The sequence below is a fragment of the Podarcis filfolensis genome, assembly GCF_964270895.1.
Source record: "Podarcis filfolensis genome assembly, chromosome: 2".
In the NCBI taxonomy this organism is placed as follows: domain Eukaryota; kingdom Metazoa; phylum Chordata; class Lepidosauria; order Squamata; family Lacertidae; genus Podarcis; species Podarcis filfolensis.
This window is the reverse complement of record NC_139605.1, coordinates 82,200,837-82,222,657: the sequence shown is the minus strand read 5'-3', so window position 1 is coordinate 82,222,657 and position 21,821 is coordinate 82,200,837. Positions and strand designations below refer to the sequence as shown.

Below are 21,821 nucleotides of genomic sequence, written 5' to 3'. Positions count from 1 at the left end.
ATTTCTCAGGAGCAACATGTGCCCCCCTCCACAAGTTCAGCTGTGCTTGGGAGGGAAGCTGTGCTATTCACAGCCTAAAAGATTTGACTAGGGACTTGGGTGTGTGTGTGTCCCACCACTCTCCTTATCCCTCCCAGCCAAAGTAGGCTGTTCCCAATGTTGGATGCCCTGAAGACTTGGAGGTGGGTGGGATGGGCTTTCTGCCAGGAGGGGTGGCTGGGCTTTGTTAGTTCGGGCTCTGAGCCATGGGGCGGGAAAGGAGCTGGGACTGCAGCCACAAGTCTGGTCCCGTGCAGTTGTGGCTGTGATCAGGTGCTGCTGAATCAGCTGGCGAAGCTGTTCCACCTGTTCCCCTTTGCACACTCGCGCGCTCAGGAATGTCCCGTCCCTCCCAGCCCTGCTCACTGGCAGGAGCTGACACGTAGATCTCCAGTCTCGTGGCCTCACCTCTTGAGGAAACAGCTGGTATAGCGCGTGCGTGTAAGCCTTGGCATGATCTTCCTGTCAGGAAGACGCTAATATGTCTTGCTTTCCCTATACCTGCCATCCGCAGGCCAGAGTACTGCAAACCCAGTGGGAGGAAGAGAGCTTACAGTTTCCAAAGGAGAAGCTTGTACCGCTGCCATTTATTACTGAGCCTGTGGGAGGCCTGCTTCCCAGATCCTCCAAAGGCCTGCCCCTTTCCCAAAGCAAAAATTGGCCTGACTTCTCGCTTAACCCTTTAAATATAATTTGCCTCTTGCAATCCAGAGGCTAAACACAGGATTCCCAGCCTCCGGACACTCCACTGCCCCCTGAAATAGTGCTGTGATAACATTGCGGATCCCCTTTCTGTCGTAAGCTTGCAGTGGGAGGATGTGTCTGAGCCTGCTGATGTTAATCGTGTTGTCAGGGTAGAAATTAATACCCTCCTCTTACGGCTGGATGCCAGAGCTCTTGCAGTGGGTGCCCCCAAGCTATTTGTCTGCTCTGCACTTGCTTGTTGGGGTGTGTGGTTTGCGTGCAAGTCCCCAGCGGATGCACAGCCAAGGCTGCCCTGTGAGGCTCCATCTCTGCCTTCTGTCCTGTAAGGTTTTATCTGAGATTGGGAGCACTCACCTAGCATTCAAGGGAATCTGGCTCCTAGCCATGCTGTTCCTTGCTTCTGCCTTTTTCCTCTTCCCATGCTAGGGGAAAGGTGCTCAAAAGAGGCAGTGCTTCTGCTGTGGAGATGAAAGAGCATGAAGGGGGAAACCCCTTGTCTCAAAATCACAGGTGTTGCCAAATCGCATCCATCTGAGGCTGCTGTTCCAGTGTGTGCATGTTTTATGATGCCAGGAGACTTGTAAGGTGAGGGCAAGGAGGGATTAGTCTTTCCCTAGTTGCCTCATATGCATTCCAGGGATGGACAGTCTTTTTACCCCCAGAGGCTACATGCAGCGTTGGTGGGTGCTTACATACATGCACATATCACCACAGAGATATGTGCACACATCCTTTGAAAGCAGCAATTGTGGTGGCTAGCAAGTATGATACTTGCTTTCTTTCCCAGCTCAGAGGAGAATAATCAACTACCACCTCAGAATGAGCAGCTATGTACTGTGCTGTGAGTAGCACAGTTTACATACTTCCCCCAGTAGTAAAATTCAGCAAAATTCAATTGGCATTGGGAATGGGTAGCTTGGGAACACACAGTGGGCTGCATACGACTTGCAGTTTGCTTGTGTGTGATCTAAGATGGTGACTTGTGATGCCATCATGGCCAGCCTTGGCCATCAGGAATGTTTGTTTCTGCTCTAAGCTCTTGACAGCACTAAGGAAAAGACTTTGGGAAGAGGGGACTTGTCCAAGTTCCTGGGACTTTATTTTATTTTTCAGAAGCTATTGTTCTTTATAGACAGGCCAGGAATAAATTAGGGAAAGTATATTAACAGGCAACGAATCTGTGCAGTATGTTTTGGCTTTCCACATTTGGGGAGGTGACATCGTTGGTGTAAGTTTTCCCCAAACCATTGAGTAGGGCTGGAAGAGGCCATGCAGGGAAACCTTCAACTTCCTGAAATCGGCATGTCCACCTGGCCATAGGAAGGGAACGAGGGTGCAACAACCTTTAACCAGCCTACCCTCCAGGTATGCCAAGGCAAGTTTGGGGAAGCTGTGCCCACCCCCAGACATTGCTGGACTGCATCCTTGACCTATGGATATGCTGGCTGGGGCTGGTGGACTTTGGGAGCCCAGCAATGTTTGTAGGCCACAGGTCCCCCCTTCCCACTTCTTGGGGCACTCTCATGTGCTGTGAGTACTTGGGGCACTCTCATGTGCTGTGAGTAAATCAAAATGAGGGGCAGCTTCCTTTCCACTGTAAGTCCTTTACGCAAGGGACCAGGAACATGCCAGGCACTGCAGCCAGCCCTCACTTACCCCTCATTTGCCATGATCAGCCAGAGGCTTTTCTGCCCTAGATTCCTAGCTGCTGGGTTGTACTGTCATAAATCTGTGACCAAGGGACTGGGTAAGTGGGAGGGCCAAACAGCAATGTTGGTGGGCCCTGGTATGATGCTTTGGGCCTGGTAGCTGCTTGAGCATGGGTAAGCAAACTAAGGCCTGGGGGCCTGGATCCGGCCCAATTGCCTTCTAAATCTGGCCTGTGGACAGTCCTGGAATCAGTGTGTTTTTACATGAGTAGAATGTGGCCTTTTATTTAAAATGCATCTCTGGGTTATTTGTGGGGCATAGGAATTCGTTCATTCCCCCCCCCCCTCCAAAATATAGTCTGGTCCCCCACAAGATCTGAGGGACAGTGGACTGGCCCCCTGCTGAAAAGTTTGCTGACTCCTGTCTGCTTTGAGGATGCTGGGTGCTACTTCTGGCCCTGGTCATGAATGGTGGGATTCACCCTGATGCAGCCTTGATCCACTGTATGTGCCTCTAACTTGTCTGATTCCCCCCACACCCAGACTGAGAGGAGTAAAAGAGACAACCTATATCATTAAGAATCACCTGCTGGCCTTGACATTTGGAAGGCTTTTCAGGATCCCCTGCCTGTTGTGTGCCTGGGCTTGAGCCCACCTCCATCTGTGGAACTATTTCCCCCCTTTAACACTGGAGACAGGCCTGTGGGGACAGGGGAGAGAGACAGCAAAAGGCCCTGGAGGGGGACAACGTCATTATATCTGCAGCACCTCTTCTCTTGGTATAATTTTTCATTGCATTTCGACCCCATTCTTTATTACGGGAAGACAAAGGACAACGTGCATAGGATATCTTTTTCTCACAACAGTTCCTGTGGGATAAAATAGTCAAGGCTTCCCTAACCTGGTGCCCTTTAGATGTCCTCCAGAATTGCAATTCCCATAATTACTGTCCATTGACCATACTGGCTGTGATTGATGGGAGTTGTAGTCCAACAACTTTTGGAGAGCACCAGATTGGTGGGGAGACGCAGATCTGGTGTCTGAGCTTCGGGGTGGATTGAGGATTTATACTTGAATTTATTGCACCAAAATCCACTCTCTTAGCCACTGCAGCTCACTGACTTGGGGCAGATAGTGGTGACAGAAAACTAATAGGGGTACTGAAGATCAGGAGGCTCTGGCGGTTGGTGTGCAAAAGATACGGTGAGGCAGATGGGATATTTTAGAGAGGCTTGCTGAGCGCAAGGAATAATGTGACTGTTTCTCTCTCTCTGTGTACAGAGCACATCCCTGCTGAGCTACGCGAACCCTTCTATACAGACCAGTATGAACAGGAGCACATGAAGCCTCCTCTCATCCGCCTGTTGCATTCGTCTGACATCTACTGCCGTGCTTGGCGCCGGGCCCTGCCATCAGGCGCTGATGGCGCCCCTTCCCCCAAGGACAATGCTGCCTTGCTCCAGCTTCTGGCCCATCGTGGCTTGGTGCCCACCTTCCAAGACAAGCCCATCAAGGAGACAGATCTGCACCACAAACCAATCAGACTGGTAAGTCCACAAGCTTGGCATCTTCCCAGGGGTAAACATTTTGACTTGGTGCTCTTGCAGAAGGAGGGGGGGAGTGTACTGTTTATTTAAACTGCAGTGGGTGTTGGTGTTGGTTGCTGGAGAGTGGAAAGAAATTAATTGCCCTCCAACTCTCAGCTGAAACCAGGAGCAGAGGTGGGGAGCTCAGTTAGTGCCTTTCCAGAATGAATGTGGTAGGATTGTTCCTTCTAAATTTCAGTGGGGTGCTGTGATGCAGGGGTGGCTAACTTGTGGTTCTTCAGTTGTTGTTGGTCTCCATCTCACATCAGCCCCTGCTAGCATGTCCAGCAGTCAGGGGTGATGGGAGCTGGGAGTCCGGCAAGATGTGGACAACTGCAGGCTGTGCTGATGTGAGTTGGAAGACCTGCTCTTTGAGGATTCAGGAGCAGAGCTAAGTTCATCACGTTCGATTTCCCCTCTGTACTGCAACAGTGTGGTGGGAGAGGCCGCGCTTGTGGTAGGCTATCCAGGATATCCACAACTTGCACACATTAAACTTGTGTGCATTCAGCTTTATGCACTTGTCAAAAAATAAAAAAGAGGTGAAAAGGGAGCAGACGTCCAGGAAAAAAGGCTTTGGCAATCCCACCCACCATTGTACCCAAGGTGCTTTTACGATACACGATTTTAGCTTTAGGCATGATCCCCGGAATGTAACTCCCACATAAGCATTAAAAATTAGTCTATATTAGTTAACCACAATGTGAAGCATGAATTTAGTAGTTTTGAAATGTGGTTGGCTCAAATGGGTGCAGTCATCGCCTAGATATATGCCTGGAGCTCTGTGATCTGGTGATCACGATGACAGTAGCACAGGCTTCACTAGCTCTGGTGCTTTCCAGATGTTTGGGACCACCATTCCCCATCAGCGACTGTGCTGGCTGGGCCTGGTGGGAGTTGTGGTCCACAGCATCTGGAAGGCACCAGGATGGCGAAGGCAGCATTAGTGGCTGGGCGCTGCTGTGCAGAGGAAGAGCACTGGCTGTTCTGGGCATATGTTTAATGTAACTGATGGTTTGGGGGAGGGGGGCGGAGAAAAAGATTTTCTGTGAAAGGATCCCCCTGCCACTGGCCCAAAGGCAGGCTCTGAATTGTGGGGAGGAAGCTCGCTGCTCCTTTTGACGGCCTTGTGTAAATGCTGCTCTCCCCAGCGCTGTCCTGTCCTGTGCAGTGGCATGGTAGAGGCCCTGAGGGTGACAGACAAATCCCCAAAACTCCTTCCCTCCTCCCTCCCTCCTTGCCTGCCTCAGTTAATACAAGGAGCGTCTTCTGTGGCGCCACAGCTTCAGGGTGGAGCCTTTACAAGCTTAGATCCCAGCCACCCCGTGGGAACCCCTTCCCTCATCTCTCTGTGGGTGGGGAGGGCTGAGGTGTGGCTAAACACAGAAGAAGTTTCTTTCTTACCCCCCCCCAAGGTCTTTTGACTCTCCCTCTTGGGAAGCTGAAGCCTCCTGTTGCTCCCTTCGAAGCCCCGTTGGTTTTTAAAGTGCTGATATTATCAAGGAGAAAAGGTGGGCCACAGCGCACTAAGGGTTAGATGGCCAGCATTAGGAACATCTGCCTCATGCCAGATGAGGCCGCTGGTCCCTCCAGCTGAGTGTTGTTTACACTGACTGGTAGCAGCACTCCAAAGGTTCTTCCTTCCCTGGAGATTCCCAAGGATTGAACCAGGGACCCTCTGCTGGCAAAGGAAGTTATGTACTGTTGGTCTAAGGCCTGGCATGCACAAACATCTGTACACGTGTGGGAAGGAAGGTCCTCTGTACAAGCAGCTAGTCCTTTTTCACTTGTACACAAGCACATGGGAATTCAGGTTTCCTTTAACTTGGGTTGGACCTTAGTTGTTTGTAGTATAGCAAATCCTAAGAAGGAGAGAGAACAGGATAACATCCTAGAATGAAGGGTGCTTTCTTTTTCTTTCTTTTTGTTCTGGTTTACTGTTGCAGGGGCGAAACAGGGGCCTGGCTTTGTGTGTCCCCTTTTAGAAGCACCTATAACTAGCCGGCTCGGAGTGAGTGTGAGGTTGAGCAATAGTAAGTGAACTTGGGGAAACTTATCTGCAATAGCTGACAACTCCACATCCTATCTCCCTTTCCAGTTTATCTATTTTCAGGAAGGGCTGTTGTGAGGAGGGGATGTGGTTGGGAAACACTGCGGGTGTCTCCCTCTCCCCTCTGCAAGAAAACAGATGGGAAAAAGAGAGCCGTGAAGGGTGGGAACCGTACACTTATTTAGGTGTGAAAGGCAAGAAGTGTGTGAGAAGAGAGAGGGGGGTTCAGAAGGAGGCTGAGGTTGGAGTCTGTCTGTCCCTCACACCGAAGCCCACCCTACTGTGTATGAGGGTTTTTAAAAATGAAAATTGTTGAGGTGTTGATATGAGAATTCCAAATGGATACACTGGCAACAAAGGAGGTAGCAAAAGAAAGAAAAAAAAGAAAGAAAACTCAGTTAAAAGGCTAGGATACCAAGGAAAGAGTGGAAGGGAAGTAAAAGTAAATATATATAGGATTTAAACAGCTTGGAGGAGAGAGAGAGAGAGAGAGAGAGAGAGAGTGTGTGTGTGTGTGTGTGTGTATGACACTATTATTAGTACATGTTTTTCTTTTCTATTGTGCATGAATGTAACAGAGTATGTATGTGTTGATGGCGAAAACAGAAAAGCAAATAAAAAATATTTTTTGGGGGTGGGGGGAGTTTGCTTTTGCGGTGGAGCAGAGGAAGACCTGGAATATGGGGGAAGCAACACAAAGCAAGCACTAGGAAGGATGTACAAATTGTTAAAGCCCAGAAAGGGGGCTTGGGGATTTCTGCTTTCTGCTCCCTGGGCCCAGCAATTATCATTCTTCCGCCTGGTGCTTGTGTAATGGGAGGGGGAGCAGGGAGGGGGAATCCCCGCTGCTGGTGCGGCTCTGCTGGCAGGTGCCCGGCGGGATTGCTCCGCGCTGAGCGGGTATCTCTGATTGCTATTAATTTTGCTCTGGTGATTCTGTCAAGGCTGGGAGGAGAAGCGAGAGTGCCAGCTAGCTGGAGGGAGGGGTGTCCTCTATCTCCCTTGCTCCCAGCTGTGTGCTCGGGAAATGGTGCCCATGGAAGCAATTGGAAAGGGAAGGTTTAATCTTGCCCAGGGTTGGGGGTGAGGAGAATGATGGAGACTCTTGATTTTGATCCGGGCATTTGGAGCCCCTCCCAAGGAAACTGTAGGTTGCGCGCCACATGGGACAAGATGTTTAGAGAGCACACAGCTAGGCTGCCGCCACACCCTGAACTCCAAGAGTATGGGAGAGCAAAGCAGCGGATTAGTTGCTCTGTGGAGGGAGCTGGTGGTGGCAGCCATGTTGGCTTTCTGCCAGCAATGATATTGGAAAGCAGACATCAGAGCCAGAGCCGAGCAGTGTGGCTATTATCTGACTCCCCTGGCCTCGTCTGACACGGCCTCAGTGTATTTATCCCACAAAGGCCTTATTGAGGCCCAAGCAGCTAGAGGGAGCATGGCTGTGTCTGTTTTGGGCCTTGTCTTTGAAGGAGGGGAAGAAGAAACCAGGGGAACAGGGTTTTTTAGCCAGAGGTCCCCCGTCCTGAGGTGTGCTAGGTGTGGCCCCAGCTCTGAAGGGGAATGAGAGGCTTGTTCTCAGGCTTCTCCCTTCAGGCTTGGCACATCCCTTATTCTGCATTATTCTCTCTCTGTCTCCCAAGTACGAGGGCCCCATTAACACCCAAGCTTGATTCACTGTCGAGTCAACAGCTTTTTCCTCTGCTGCAGTTCCCGCTCTGCTGGTGCAGAAAATCAGGCTGCCAGGAAGGGCTGGGTGTGGTGCACCTAGAGGCCTGCATCTGGCCTGCTTGCTGCCTTTTGCTTGCAAGGACCCAGTTGCTGTTGGGCACTCAGTGAACTCACATTTTGATACTCCTGCTCTTCTTCCTTTGAACCCACCTCCTCACAAAAAAAAAACCATTCCTGGATCAGGCTAGAGCTGTAGTCATTTGAATAACCAAACAGACATGCGGTGTTTGTGTGACTACATAGCCCATTCTTAAAACGTTTGCCATGGTAGCAGTAAGTTTTATTTGACGATAGCCATGACAAAACTTGGGTCCTAGGATCTGCATTAAAGATGGGTGGGAGTTTTCATTGCATTTTACAGTTTGGGGCCGACTTTCCAGAACTTGTTCAGGCAGGGGTTTCAGTAAAAACTTTGTGCAGGGTGCACCAGTTTGGCCAGAACTGAGTAGCAAAGTTTGTCCCTTTTTGAGTGCTGATCCCATACCTGCATGTAGAGAATGAGCATGTCAGGGAGAAGAGTTCAGTTTAGTCCAGGAGCAGAGAAACTTTAGCCCTCCAAGTGATGTTGGTCCCCAATTCCCATCAGACCCAACTAGGATGGCCAGTGGTCAGGGATAATGGGAGTTGTAGTCCAGCAACATCTCTGGAAGGCCACACATTGGCTACCTTTGGTCTAGTTTCATTAGTTCAACATTTTATTTTCAGACTTGCAATTCCTTCCGTGCAGCCTGAAGAGGGTACAGTCCAGAGAAACCTTCATCACTTGAATTTAGCTGATTGTATAAACTGTCCATCCTCATATCATTGTGAAGCAAGCCTTGAGCAGTATTCAGTTGTTCTGTTGGCACAAGGATTTCCACTTGGGCAACTGAGATTCTACCACTACCACCTTTGCCTTGCATGTGCCATGCACCCTCCCTAAATCTACTCCAGAGGGTTGGAGAAACCCCTGGAACAGCTTTGCAGGGGGAGGAGAGGGGAAGAACATTCCGTTGCACAAGCAAAAATCCCCGTGCTGATGGAACATTCACTTTATGCTGTGTTGGATATTCCCCTCCCCCCTTGACTCAGCAGAGACTTCACTTTTTTCCATTTCTTGTTAGCAGATCACTGCTGGCAGAAAATCTTCTAGTGCTGCTTCTGCCATGGGGGTGAGGTTGTAGGAGGGAGAGTTCCCTGTCACATTTTCTGTTCAGGAGCTTAACAGACAAAAGTACCATTATTCAGGGCCTGGGACCTTCCTTCATATTTCCATAGGAAGTGGCTCAAGTTTATCCCACCTGCTTAAACCTCTTGGCTAGAAGGATTTCAGCTTTGCTTGGAGAGACCACAGACAATTTTGGGTCTTCCAGTCTAATGTTCTATCTGCTGCTTCTCTCCCCATGTCTGTACATCACAACTGTGACCTTTGTCAACCACTGCAAGTCCACTGTGGACTGCAAATGGGTCCTATCAAGAAAGATGCTGTCTTCCATCTCCCCCTGCCACTTTAGAATATCAGAAGGCAGCTGGCATTGTTGCTAGGGTCTTCGCAGAGATAATTGGCTTGTAGCCTATCCTATTAGACCTGCCCAGAAGCAGAAGAGGCTGTTGCTCCTGGACCCATAGTTCCTGGGCTTGGGGCACTGAGAGATCTTGCATGCAGAATTTGGAGGGAAACATGGGGGCAAGCAGACTGCATGCATGATGACGATGCTGGTAATAAAGCCCAATATCTGCACCTAGCACATGTTCCCTTTGCCCCCAGGCTTCTCTCATCCAGGTTCTCCTTAACAGCATTAAAAGCTTAAGGCAACTAATCTGCTCTCCTGTGGTGTAAGACTGGGACTGAGCTTGCTCAGTCAGGCACAGCAAGGGGGATTCTCGTGTTACCATGATCTGGCCCAAGACTCCAGTCCTTGTAGTGGGGTGGGAGAGCTGAAAATAATGCCAATATATTTCACATCTGGCAACCAATGCACCCTTTTGGCTTCAGATAGTACATGGGTAGAGGAGGCTAAAAAGCCCAGGACACAAATTTGCACAGCCCTCTAGCAACTATGGTGGCTCATTTACCAGAAGTAATGTATTTAGCATTAACTCTGAAAGTGTATACTAGATTCTGACCAAACTAAGCCCCCTAGAGCAAAATATACATCAGGAAGCTTAGTTTGGTCAGAATCGAGTATGCACTTCCAGAGTAAACACATCTATGTGCTGCCAGCCTGCATCTGGTGGTAACTCCATTCAGTCATTCCTGCTTATTCACCCCAGCCAAGACGCTGTCCTTCTAGCATGCCCCCGACACTCTATGTGCTTTATTACACTGGAGAAAGCAGCTTATACCATGGAGGGCTAGCCTGTTGCCCTGTGACAGGAGAGCAGAACATAGTTGATCTGTGTCTCTGAACTTTAGGAAGCAGGGAGAAAAGTAAACTGAACTTGGCAATTCATCGTGAGGAATTATGGCGCTTGCTTGCACCTGTCCCAGCATCAATGGGAAGATAGTTCTCCCTTTTCCTGTGTAATCTCACACCTAGGGGTGGCCCCAACTATGTGCCTGGCTCCATTTGTGGGGATGGCTGAACACAGGTTGCCTAACTTGTCTCTCTCTTCCTTGCCACACGTACAGGGTGCGCACCTGGCATTGATTGACTCACTGATGACAGCGTTTGCGTTGGAAGCCACCAGCTCACTGAGTGTTACGCCAGGCACTGATCTGGCAGCCATCTCCTGGGACCAGAAACTTCTGCACTGGATAGACATGGTACCTTATTTATTTACCAATCAATCAATCAATCAATCAATCAATCAATCAATCAATCAATCAGCTATTCTTGATATTTGTGCTTCCTCCAGATTACTTAGGTGGGCATAGAGGGAGTTAACGTCTCACTTTATTCACACAGCAAGTTTGTTTGATTCTCTACTCCAGGAACCTTTACTCCTCTAGAGGTCAATGAAATACAACTCCCATCAGCCCCTGCAAGGATAGCCAGTGGCCAGTCATGGTTGTAGTTTAGCAATATCTGGAGGGCCAGAGGTTCTCCACATCTGCACTAGTCCATGCCCAGCTGCACTATCCAACCTCTGACATGGAAAATGTGAGGTTGGAGTAAAATGGTTTGGATGGATTACTTACATTTGTGAGCCCTTTGGGGACATAGATTTATCCTACTAAAAATTGCTGTAAAATCTCACCTGGAGCCCAAAGGATAGGGGCAGGTTAATAAACATAGTTTTTTCATTGGTTTTGAATATGACCTAATAGAAACTTCGGATAAAATATTAAATAAAAGGGGCAGTTCCTTGATTCTGTTCCGGCCTGTTTCAGTCTATCACTAATTTGCTTCTGTTGTGAAGGGGCGCTGGGCTTACTTTGCATACATTTAAGCTCAAGTGGAGTTGCATTTCATTGCCCTTTCCTCTCCAACAAAAGTTTTTTTACACCCACATGCCAGTGGGGGATTAACTTCATGCATCTGATAAAGGGATCTCTAATCCATGAAAGTTTATCCCCGTAACACATTTGTCATCTTTAATAAGGTGCCACAAGTCATTTATCTCTTTTTGGCCTGGACTCAGGAAGGCAGTCATGTTTTTGGAGACACATATAACATGACCTGTTTGCGAAGGAGAGGAGAGTAGGAGAGGAGGGACCTCCAGCACCTTAAAGTGGTCTGTGGGTGGGATGTGCAGGGATTGGTAAGGTGTGTGTCTTCTCAACACGCTTTTTTCTTTAAATTAGTTTGACTTTTATTGTATCCTGTACTGAAAAAAAAAATCAGTAAAAATAAAGTCATACCTTGGTTTTGGAACAGCTTACCGTATTTTCCCATGTATTGGATGAGGTTTTTTGACACAAAAATCATGTCAAAAAACTGGGGTCGTCCAATACATGGATAGTGGCATGGGGGGAGATGCCGCTGGAAGTGCCGCGATCTGGAAGTGCTGTGTGGCGGCATGCAGCTTCTCCTGATGCTGCTGCCTACAGGGAGCGATCTGGGGGCACTGGCTGGCGACACGCAGCTTCCCCCGATGCTGCTGCGCATGGGAAGTACTCCCTGGATCATTTCCCGCACACACAGCGGCATCAGGGGAAGGTGCCCTTTGGCCAACCGGCTGACTGGCTGGAGCACACCTTCCCTCTATGCTGCTGTGCGAGGGAAACACTTCCTACCTGTGTGTGGGAAATGATCTAGGGAGTGTTTCTTGCCCACAGCTGCGTGGGGGGAGAGGCTCAACAACTTTGAGCCATCTCCCCTCATTTTCTTAAAATTGAGTCCCCCCAAATAGGGGGGTCTTATACATGGGGGCGTCTAATAGAAAGAAAAGTATTGTAGTTCCCGAATGCCGCAAACCCAGAAATGCCTGTTCCGGTTTGCAAACTATTTTTGGAAGCTGAACATCCAACGGGGCTTCTGACTGGCTGCAGGAAGACAATCAGAAGCCACGCTTTGGTTTTTGAATGTTTTGGAAGTTGAACGGACTTCTGGAATGGATTCTGTTAGACTTCCAAGGTACGACTGTATTTATAAAAAGCAAAACAAAAAACAACAGCATGCTCCTTGCTTCCTTCCTCCAGATCATCCACAAGATACAGCAAAGCAGCGAGCAGGAATGCACTCAGCGGGCTGCTCCAGGAACAGACGGCCAGACCCAGGCCTCCAACAGCGGTCCCAAGGTGCGTTTGCTTGCCTCGTGCAGCTTCCTTCTGAATGGAGCAGGGAGGGAGTCTGGACTTGTGGTGGAGCTGGAGTGGGAGGGAGGGAGGCCATTTGTGGGCCCTGCCCCAGTTGCTAAAGCGTGGCGACGGAAGGGTGGCTTTATCCATGCCGGCTTTGTTCTGTGTACGAGCCACACCCTTTCCCTCCCGCTCTTTCCTTCGAAGATAGAATTTGCTTCCTCCCTTCTGACTGACTCCCTGCCCCCCAACTCTAGCTCATGTTTGGGAACTCCCTGCACCCCAAGGATTCCCTGCCTCCCCCCCTTGTAAATCTGCTGCTTCGCCCTCCTCCTGTGAGGTGGCCTTTGTCTGCTTTGTCCTTGCTTTGTGGGCAACCAGAGATCCTTGACTTCTCCCCCAAATCCATTCTGTGGGGCTGGCTCACTGGCTCTGTTGGCCAGAGCGGTCAGACCATATTGAGGGGGCGGAGGCGGGTTGCCTGCCTGAGAAGCTGTCCCGTTCATGTTCCCGATGGGCCCAACGACAAGGCCTCATCCCAGCCCAAGCTGCCCCTCCGGCTTCCTGTGCTGCGAGTGCAATACCGTCACGGTGTGTTATGTGACAGAGCTGTCTTTTTCTGCATCTTTTCCTCTGCTTCAGTGTCCCACAAGGTGGTACTGGAAACTGGTTCCTGTAAGTGGGTGGCTTTACTTATTATCTCCCTGCTGCTTTTGGCTCCTGCGCTGCATGCCAGGGGGACCCAGAGCAAAGGATGCTGGGGATTTAGGACCTTGGAGCAGAGATACCTGAGTGTGTGTGTGTGTGTGTGTTTCAGTGAGGGAAAGGCTGAGGGGACGACATTGCCCTGCTCCCTGTGGGATGGGCACCTGCCTGAACTTTGGGGAGACTTTGAGGGCAGAGGGGACCCTGTCCCGGGAGGAGGAGGAGGAGGAGGAGAAGGCGTGTTCCCACATGAGACACCAGCTGCTGGGATGCTGGTATATCCCAGCATCCTTTGTTCTCATCTCCCTTCCCTCCGCAACCCGCTCCTGCTTTGCTCTCTCTTAGCTCCGCGTGTTGGGGCACATGAGGGTTGGGTTCTGGCGGTGGCGGTGGGTGCTTAACGGATCTCTTCTTCCTGCCCTGAATAACTCAACCTCCTTGGGGTTACAGGTGCCCTGGGGTCTAACGGACAGGCAAGAGGGACTGCCTCAGAGATCAACCGAGAAGCCCCGGTTTTCATTTGTGCAGAGGGGTTAAGAGACAGCCAGAGCAGGGCAGCTCATGCCTGGAGCTGCCAAGTAGGAACAGCATGCTAGTTACACGACATTCCTGTATTCCCCCCTTCTGTGTTGCCTTCTGTCCCCCTCCCCCTCAACCCGCCATTTGCTTGCTGCCCAGCTGTACTCAGTGCAGCCCAGAGTGCGGACTAGTCCGAACTTAGGCCTGGATGCTACATTGCGTTTAGTGTTCAGGAGTGTGGGGTGCTCCGGAAGGGAGAGAGGGCTCTCTCGGGAGCCCCAGGTGCATGCTGGGGAGGCTTTAATCACCCCAGGCAGAAAGCTAGGCCTTGGCTAGGCCTTCCCTGCAACCCCCTACCCCTACCCTGTTCCCCAGCCTTGCAAGGCAGCAGCAGCAGCCCTTTCCTCCTCTCTCCTCCCTCCTTGCGGGTGCATTGATCAGGCTCTCTCTTTTCTTTGCTATTGCATCCAGCATGCCATCGCTTTTTGTTTGAAGGAGTCGGGGAATAAGCCTCCTGTGGTAATGTATCCGTCGGCGCGTGCCTCCCACCGCCCGCCTGCACCACCTTGCCATCCACCTGGGTTGCTGTTTTGTAGGACTTCGGGCCGTTCCTGCTGCAATGGGCCTGGGCCGCCTTTCTCCCCTGCCCCACAAGCTGCCAACTTGCCTGGGGCTTGGAGAGGCGAGCTTCCCTCTCCGCTGTGGACATTTTCCAGGGTCCTCCTCCCTCCACGTTCAGAGCAACCAACAGCCGCCTCCAATGCCCACAAGAGACCTGCCATTTGCCCTCAGTTCTTGGGAGTTCGCCTCATCTCATTGCTCACCCTCCAAACACAATCAGCCCCTCGCCTTTCCAGAGCCTGCAGAAATCCGGGGTTGCATTTCTTGTTTTTGTTAGACACTCTGGTTTTTGTTCTATTTTAGGACGTTTAGTGTGGGGGCATCTACCGACTTTTCTCTCTAGAGCTGTAAGGTGTCAGGAAAGGAAAGATGTGGGTGCAGCCATCAGCACAAACCCTCTCATTACCACCACTGCCCACCAAAACTCCTGCTGTGTCGAGAGTTGACCTGTTTTGGCCTCTGGGGCCAGGTGACCACCTCCTCCCTTGGTTCCTTTGGGGTCTCTCCTGGGCTGGCAGGTGGTGAGTGGGGGGGAAGGCTTGCTCCATTAATTCCTGGCTTCAGCAGTGGTGGAGGAAGGGGTAGAGCATCTGTCAAGCTGGTCTCCAGAGCTTGCTGTCTACGGCCAACTCTTTCCCACCCCCAGGGACATGGCCCTTTCCCTCTGAAGCCTCCCTCCAGCTCATTGCAGCAGGAATGGAGGTGCCCCATTTGCCTCTCTCTTTTTTTTCTCCCCACCCTTTTTTATTTTTTGCTGGCCTGCTGGGTGTCTGTGCCTGTTTGTCTGTCTGTGCACCCCCTCCCCCTCCCTTTGCCCTGTGCAATGTCTGCGCACGGCCTGCCCTGCTCTGTGTGTGTCTCTGGTGTGGGGGCTGCCTTTTGTTGTCTTGTCTGCTGTGTCCTGGGGTGAGGACAAGCATGTTTCCTTGGAGTGGGAAATGCAGTTATTTTGCAGGACTGACTTGCTGGCTCCTCTGTCTTCTCTCCTACCCAGGGCAGACCCCCAACCCCCCCATTTAGCATCCCCTCACAGCCATTGTGGCGCTGCAGCCCACTGGACCTAGCACTAGGCCAGAACCTCCCCTTGGAACATTTGTGTGGTGGGGAGAGTGAGGGGAGCTGGCAGCTGGTCTTGGGGGTCACTCAGAGCTGCTACAGAAGGGAGAGTGTCTCCTTTTCTCCTCCTATGCTGGCTGCTTCCTCCTCACTTCCCTCCTGCTTTTCTCCTCCTTGGCTGACACAGAGGGACTTGTGCCTTCGAGGGACTCGCTTGCGCCCCCCCCCCCCCCCCGCTTTATATCCTTTGCCTCCCTCCCAGCATGCACTTTGCTCTTGGTATTGGGGCAGGGTGGGGGAGGTGTCATATTTTGTGCACACATATTCTTGGGGTGGGAAAGAGGGTGTTAATCTTGGTTGGTTCTTCACCCCCTGGGTATTCCCAGGAAGAATTTCATGAGGGCTTCTGCATGGTGGTGAAGCTGAGGGTGGGATGGAGGAGCTTAGAGTGTGAGGCCCTGGACCGAGAGGAGGCGGGGGTGCATTCTTTAGGCTTTTTCAAGTGTCCCTTGTGTGGGGACCAGCTCCTTCCGTCTCTGTGTTGACTTCCTCCTGCGTTTCTGCCCTGCACAGATCCGCTATCGGAAGGACAAGGCGCTGCCCAAGCAGACTCCCTGCTTCCCTGCCATCACTGGCATGAAGGACCTGGCCAGCGGGGGCGCCATTGCTGCCACCATCCACTACTACTGCCCCCAGATTGTGCGCCTCGAGGGTAAGTCGGTGCTCTGGGTCCTGGGTGGAGGGATGGGGCAGCTGCTCGGAGCTTGCAGCCGCTGTGTGTGCATTGCTTCCACTCGCACGTGTGTGTGCACACGAATGCACCCCGCACGCTGATGGCTATTGTGTGCTTCCCTTGCCCTGTAGACGTGTGCCTGAAGGAGACCATGTCGGTGGCAGACAGCCTGTACAACCTGCAGCTGATCCAGGGCTTCTCTGCGGACTATTTGGGTGGCTCCTGCTTCCTCTCCTTGGAGGACCTGCTGTACATGCCGCCTATGCTGAGGGTGAGTGCTGGGACTGGGCAGGAGGTGGGGCAGTCCTCCAGCCCCTCTGTACCTCTAGAGATAAAAACATGGCTGCCCTGGCTGCAGTAAGGGAAGCCCTCAGAGCTTCAGGGCCGAGGAGCTGCTTGGAAGGAGCCCTGGCATGGCAGAAGGAAGCCTTGCTCCGTGCCCCGTGTGGCTGCTCATGTGGAGCAAGTGGGGATTAGTGTTTGGTCTGAGCGTCCAGCCTGCCTTGGCCCTAATGAGTCTTGGCTGGGGCCTCTGGCTGCACTAATTGGAGGCTGATCGTGCAAGAACAATGAGGCCCTTCTGCAGTGGGTGGCAGGGCAGTGCTGGGGGCGGGGATTGCGGTGGGTCAGAAGAGAGACGTTGTAGGCACCAGGAAGAGTTCTTCTCAGGAGTGCTACCTGCAGATGGAGATGGTGGAGCAGAGACTAGGTTCTCTCCTCCCCCTTGTTTTCTGGACCCAACTCTGGCTAAGTGAGGGGAATGAAGGCTGCTTCCTCCAGAGACTATTTGGCTAACTCATTGCCCTTCATCCCCAGATAAACGTCGGGGTGTTCCTGGCAGAGTTGTTCCTGTGCTTTGAGGTGCTTAAGCCTGACTTTGTGCACCCAAAGGAGCTGCCTGGACTTCAAGGTAAGAAGGTGGCAGGTGTGCTTGTATGTCTGTGGCACCCAGGAAGCTGCCCAGGTTCACGGGCTCGCACTGCTTTGGCTTGCTCCTTGTTGTGTGTAAACTGGCTGCTAGTGCCTCTCTGGGGTTTCAGGTCCAGAGCCTTTCCCCCTGACCTACCTGAAGATGCCAAGGATGCTGGAGTCTAAGGTATGGTTCCCCTCACCCTCCATACCTTAGTGGTAGCAGTTAGCTTGAGGAGCAACTAACCCAGGATAGGAGTGAGGCAGTCCATTCCCAGCCTGCAGAGCTGTGCTGTTTTGGGTATGTAGTATTGCAAGATATTTGTCGGTACATTCATTATGGGCAGACTCTTATATTTGGTATACTATGTGCTGATAATTTCCATTGTGCTGAGCAGGCAGAAAAACCCAAACTACCTCCCCCCCCGCCCGAATAACTTAACACCCACCCCCATTTAATAATTGTAGCATATATGGCAAAAAAAAAATTGTTTGTATACATGTGAACACAAGAATTATGATTTTTGAAGTATATGGAATGCTGGTGGGATAATTAGAGTAGAGGAGGGAGCACAGTCGACATGGGGAGAGAAAGGAAGAAGCGCAGAACATCTTAATTGCAGCTGTATCTAATTGTTTCTGAAGACATTATTACTAGTTGCATGCTTTCCAGACATTTTGCAAATCTGGGGCCCACGCGCCTGCTTTTTCTTATTTTTGAGAATGAAAAGCTTCTCTTAAAGCCTTAGGAAATTTGTCTTCCACAAGTTATCTGTTACAGTTCGTACAATGTTTTGAACTAGATAATTGGCAATCAGGTCCTCCCTTCCTTTTAAGGGGGAGATGGAAAGAGGGTATAGCATATGCCTCCCATATTACGTGGTATAAACCAAAGGTGACTGGTATTTTTGTTTCACACCTTGTAGTCACTTTTATCTGATTAATTGAGCAAACATATTCTGTCTGTGGAGCATCAATGGATCCTGTTGCAGGATTTAGATTGTGCTTGCCTTGGCTTTATCTTGACCAGCGTTCACGGCTTTTCCAAATACTTGTTAAAACCTTGGCCCTTCCTGGAAAGTTTGCATTTTGATGTTGCGAACGCTTTTCTGGTCTTGCTGCAAGAAAAGATACCTTTAATCCCCATTGTGCATTCTGTACATCAGGTGGTAAATTGCATGCCTGAAAAATAAGGAAAAGTAAAGGCTGTGCTATAAAGCCTGTCTGTGCACACAGGTATTTGATAGCAGCCTATCACTGTCACACTTCCCCCGCCGCCCTAAATCAGTTGTCCCACTGAGTAAGTGGAGCAGAGGCATGGGCTGCTGGGAGCTGGCATGCTCCAGCCTTGGAACAATGGCCTCCTGTGTGAGCCGAGATGGGAGCAGGTTCCTCTCCTGCCCTTTGGTACACGTGGTTGGCATTCCCACCCTTTCCTGACCTTCTAGTGACTTAATCCTCAGCGTGAGCTCTCTGCTCCCTTCCCCTCTCAGCTTGTTCAGTAAAGTGGCTGTTCTCTTCCAGATTCCCCTGGGCTGAATGACTCCCTGACGCCCAACAGTGGGAACAACAGCAGGTAAGGGAGCCTCTGCTACTCTCACCACCGCCACTTGGAGCCTGAAACCAGGCTTGCCCTCTCTTGCCCATGCTGAGAGTCAGATTTGGATGCTGTGCTTTGCAAGGAAGGTGTCTGTGGGCTGCTCTTTCTCTCTGGTGCCTCATTCCAGAGCTAGGATTTTGTTAATGGATGATGATGTAGGAGCATGAGAAATTGCCTTATGCTGAACCAGACCCCACTGACCCACCTCTCTCAATGTTGTCTACACCAGGGTTTCCCAAACTTGGGTCTCCAGCCGTTTTCAGACTACAACTCCCATCATCCCTAGCTATCAGAATCTGGTCAGGAATGATGGGAGCTGTAGTTTCAGACAGGGAGCCTCTCCCAGCCCTACCTAGAGATGCCAGGGATTGCCTTCTCCAGGGCACCAGTTCCCTACCTTTCCACCCACCAAGAGGACGGTCCCTGCATTCTGCCATGTCAGCTCCAGTTCCAGCTTATAAAACGAAGCTGCTTTAGCCTGAGTGTGTTGCTATCACTAGCTTCCCTGTCTGGCAGCGTGGCTAGCCAGTCTCCCGTGTATGAATCAAAGCTGTTGGGAAGCCTTAGACGGGAGTCATGTCCAGACTGCTACCTGCAAGTCCACAAGCCATGATGTTGCTGACAGATGACTCCAGGCAAGGAGCCAGTGGCTCTCAAAATGTTGCTGGACTCCAACCAGCAACAACCAATGTGGCTGCTGGTCAGGAATGATGGGAGTTGTACGCTGCTGGTGGCTTAACTGTGCCCTTCCCAGTAGTGCTCAAAAACCGTGAATCCCTTTAGGAATAGTTAACTATTGTCACTTCAAAGGGGCAATGTTGCTGTTGCAGCTGGCAGAGGTCTGGGAGAGTCCTTGAGGTCCTTCATGATTTCAGTGCTGTTGACATAAGAGTCCTTGCTTTCCTTAAAAAAACCCTCCACTCAGCAACTTGCTCTTCAGATGTGTTAGTACTGTACTCCGAAGTGCCACAGCTTGACTTTCCCCCTCTCTGCTTGCCTAGGGGGCCTCTCCACATATTAATATTAGACAGTCTTTGGGGAAACGTGATCTGGAAGGAGTTATTCCTGTAATCAGGGTGGGGAGAGCTCCTTATGTTTTTTGTGGTGGCTCAGTGCCTCCTTATGTTTCAGGAGGCTTGGGCCTTCCTTTGCTCTGGGGAGAAAACTGTGTCCCTGGCACTGTCAGTGTGTGGGTCGGGTGCTCCCTTCCCCTGATCAGCTGTAGCAGCTGATCAGGGGAGTCTTCGTGGTTTACCTGGATTGAGTTGCACTGGTGGAGTAAAGGGGAAAGCACTTTTGGCCAGAGCAGCTGCTCTCCCTTTGCTCCAGGCCAGCAGAAATTGTAGTTCTTCTTGCAGGGCAGGTGGGTGGGTGGGGGTGTGACTGGGCAAGCTTCTGATCTTTAAGGTAGGCACAGCTTTCCTCCCATGTGCAAGTTATGGGAATGCCTTTAGGCAGCAAATTAAAGGAACTTGTTCCTGCAAGTCTGTTCACTTCATTTGCCAAACGAATGAGTGGAATCAACACTTAGCAGAGTGCCTACATGTTCCACGTATAATGTAATGCAGTGATTCTAGTGTTGTGCAAATTCCTTCTTGGGTTTCTAGCACCCCTCCCCTTTAAAAAAACAAAACGCAACAACCCACACCAAACTAATCCTATTTCCTCAAAGGACTAGCTTTCAGCACCCAGTTTCCCTCTGCTGACTTCGCTTGTGTGAGTGCGGTCTGTGTTGGTGCTGCCAGAGGATTGTGGCTGGAGGCCTAACCAGTGTGCAGCAGCATCTGCTTCTCTCTGTGTGACAACAAGTTTTGTAGCAATGTTCTTAATCTGATCTCATCTCTTATCTCCCCCAGTAGCTCCCCAGTTTTCAGCTTCCGCCACCCACTGCTACCTGGAGGGCAGGCACAGTCTCCGCTCTGTGGTTCTTTAGGTAAGGTGCTGCTGCTTTGTCTAGTCTCTCCCACCCCCCACCAATACAAACCGCATACAAGCTGTGGGGGAAGAAAAGGAGTCCTTCAGTTCTGTTGGGGGTAAAAGGTTAAGCAAAACACATGTAAGTCTCTTGGAGGTCCTTCTTAAGGCGTCATGATCATGACTGTCGGCATCCCCAGGGGCTTGTTTCTGTGGTTTCCCAAGCTCTTGGTCCTGGATAGCTGTTCAGCTTCACCCAGCAGCTGCTGCACATTTCTCAAGAGCAACAGAGCCATAGTATGCCTGCCTTAGATGGCACAATTTTAAGATGCTTTGGTAAAGGCGCAGTATGCTAGATTCATTGCATGAGTAAGGGTGAGCTCTGTTGAACCTCTTGTAAGGCAATAAGGGCTGCAACCCTGTGCAGCCAGAGAGGGGAAAGCTCTGCCCTTCTGGGTGCTTTGAATCTCCTAACTTCCATCCGGCCCAGCTGGCATAGCCCAAGGCCAAGGACGATGGGAGTTGTAGTCCAGTTATGTCTGGAGGGCTGCAGGTTCCTCCTTCCTGGTTTACACCTGGAACTTTGCTTGTGAATAGGCATGCACAAAATTGTACTGTGTAAACTGTCCTATCATGGGAAAAGATCATTCTGAGAAGGCAGGTTTTAATCTACATCTCACCTCAAGAGATGGCCCTAGACAGCCTGAGATATATCTGACGTCATCGGAGTTTGTGCTGATGACGTCGTGCCCTCATGGGCCTTTGGTGTCCTTTCAAACACATGCTTTGTGAAGGATCCTTGTCAAAGTAGAGCGGCTCTCCTTTTGTGTGCTTGCTTCTCCTTATTTTGACATGGAGGATACTATCCCCCAAGGACAGCCTGGGCCAACTTGGAACCCTCCAGATGTTTTGGGTTGTCACTCCCATCAGCCAGAGCAAGCATGGACAATGGTCAGGGAGGGATGGGAGCTGGAGTCGGAAACATCTGGCAAGCTGCTTGAATTCCTCCCACCCCTTGAGTTGAGGGCCTTGACTCCTGCCACCAAGTCTCTAGGACAACCCCGCTGTATCTTCTTGTTCCTCGGCTCTCTTGTTTCTCTGATTTGGGTCCTTTTTGTGTCCTTAGGCTCCCTGCATCACTCCACATCCATGTCCCATGTTGAGGGTTTTGGTAAACCATGGAGCAAGAAGCAGCTCAGGTGAGGAGCACGGGGGGTGGATTTCATATGGCCAGAGGAGGGGACAATTTCCCAGACCTCTGCTTATCCACCGACTTAGGATACAGAGTTGTGAGAAGCAGTACCAGCAGGTTGTGAGTGGAAGGTGGGCTTGGAATGTCCT

General features: G+C 50.9%; 1 protein-coding gene across 4 annotated transcripts in view; it reads left to right on the top strand.

Moving 5' to 3' along the window:
• Positions 1–21,821, top strand: part of CAMSAP3 (calmodulin regulated spectrin associated protein family member 3) — a 45,076-nt gene that overhangs the window by 16,210 nt on the left and 7,045 nt on the right. Inside the window, exons 2-12 of one of the 4 annotated variants that reach the window (XM_083597631.1) lie at positions 3,675–3,940; positions 10,372–10,506; positions 12,325–12,423; positions 13,066–13,098; positions 14,119–14,166; positions 15,898–16,036; positions 16,189–16,328; positions 16,874–16,967; positions 18,491–18,542; positions 20,426–20,499; positions 21,607–21,679. In XM_083597631.1, the coding sequence (XP_083453757.1) occupies positions 3,675–3,940; positions 10,372–10,506; positions 12,325–12,423; positions 13,066–13,098; positions 14,119–14,166; positions 15,898–16,036; positions 16,189–16,328; positions 16,874–16,967; positions 18,491–18,542; positions 20,426–20,499; positions 21,607–21,679 (1,153 nt within the window). The remainder of the gene's footprint in view (positions 1–3,674; positions 3,941–10,371; positions 10,507–12,324; positions 12,424–13,065; positions 13,099–14,118; positions 14,167–15,897; positions 16,037–16,188; positions 16,329–16,873; positions 16,968–18,490; positions 18,543–20,425; positions 20,500–21,606; positions 21,680–21,821) is intronic. The other 3 variants (XM_083597632.1, XM_083597633.1, XM_083597634.1) reach the window with 3 other exon arrangements.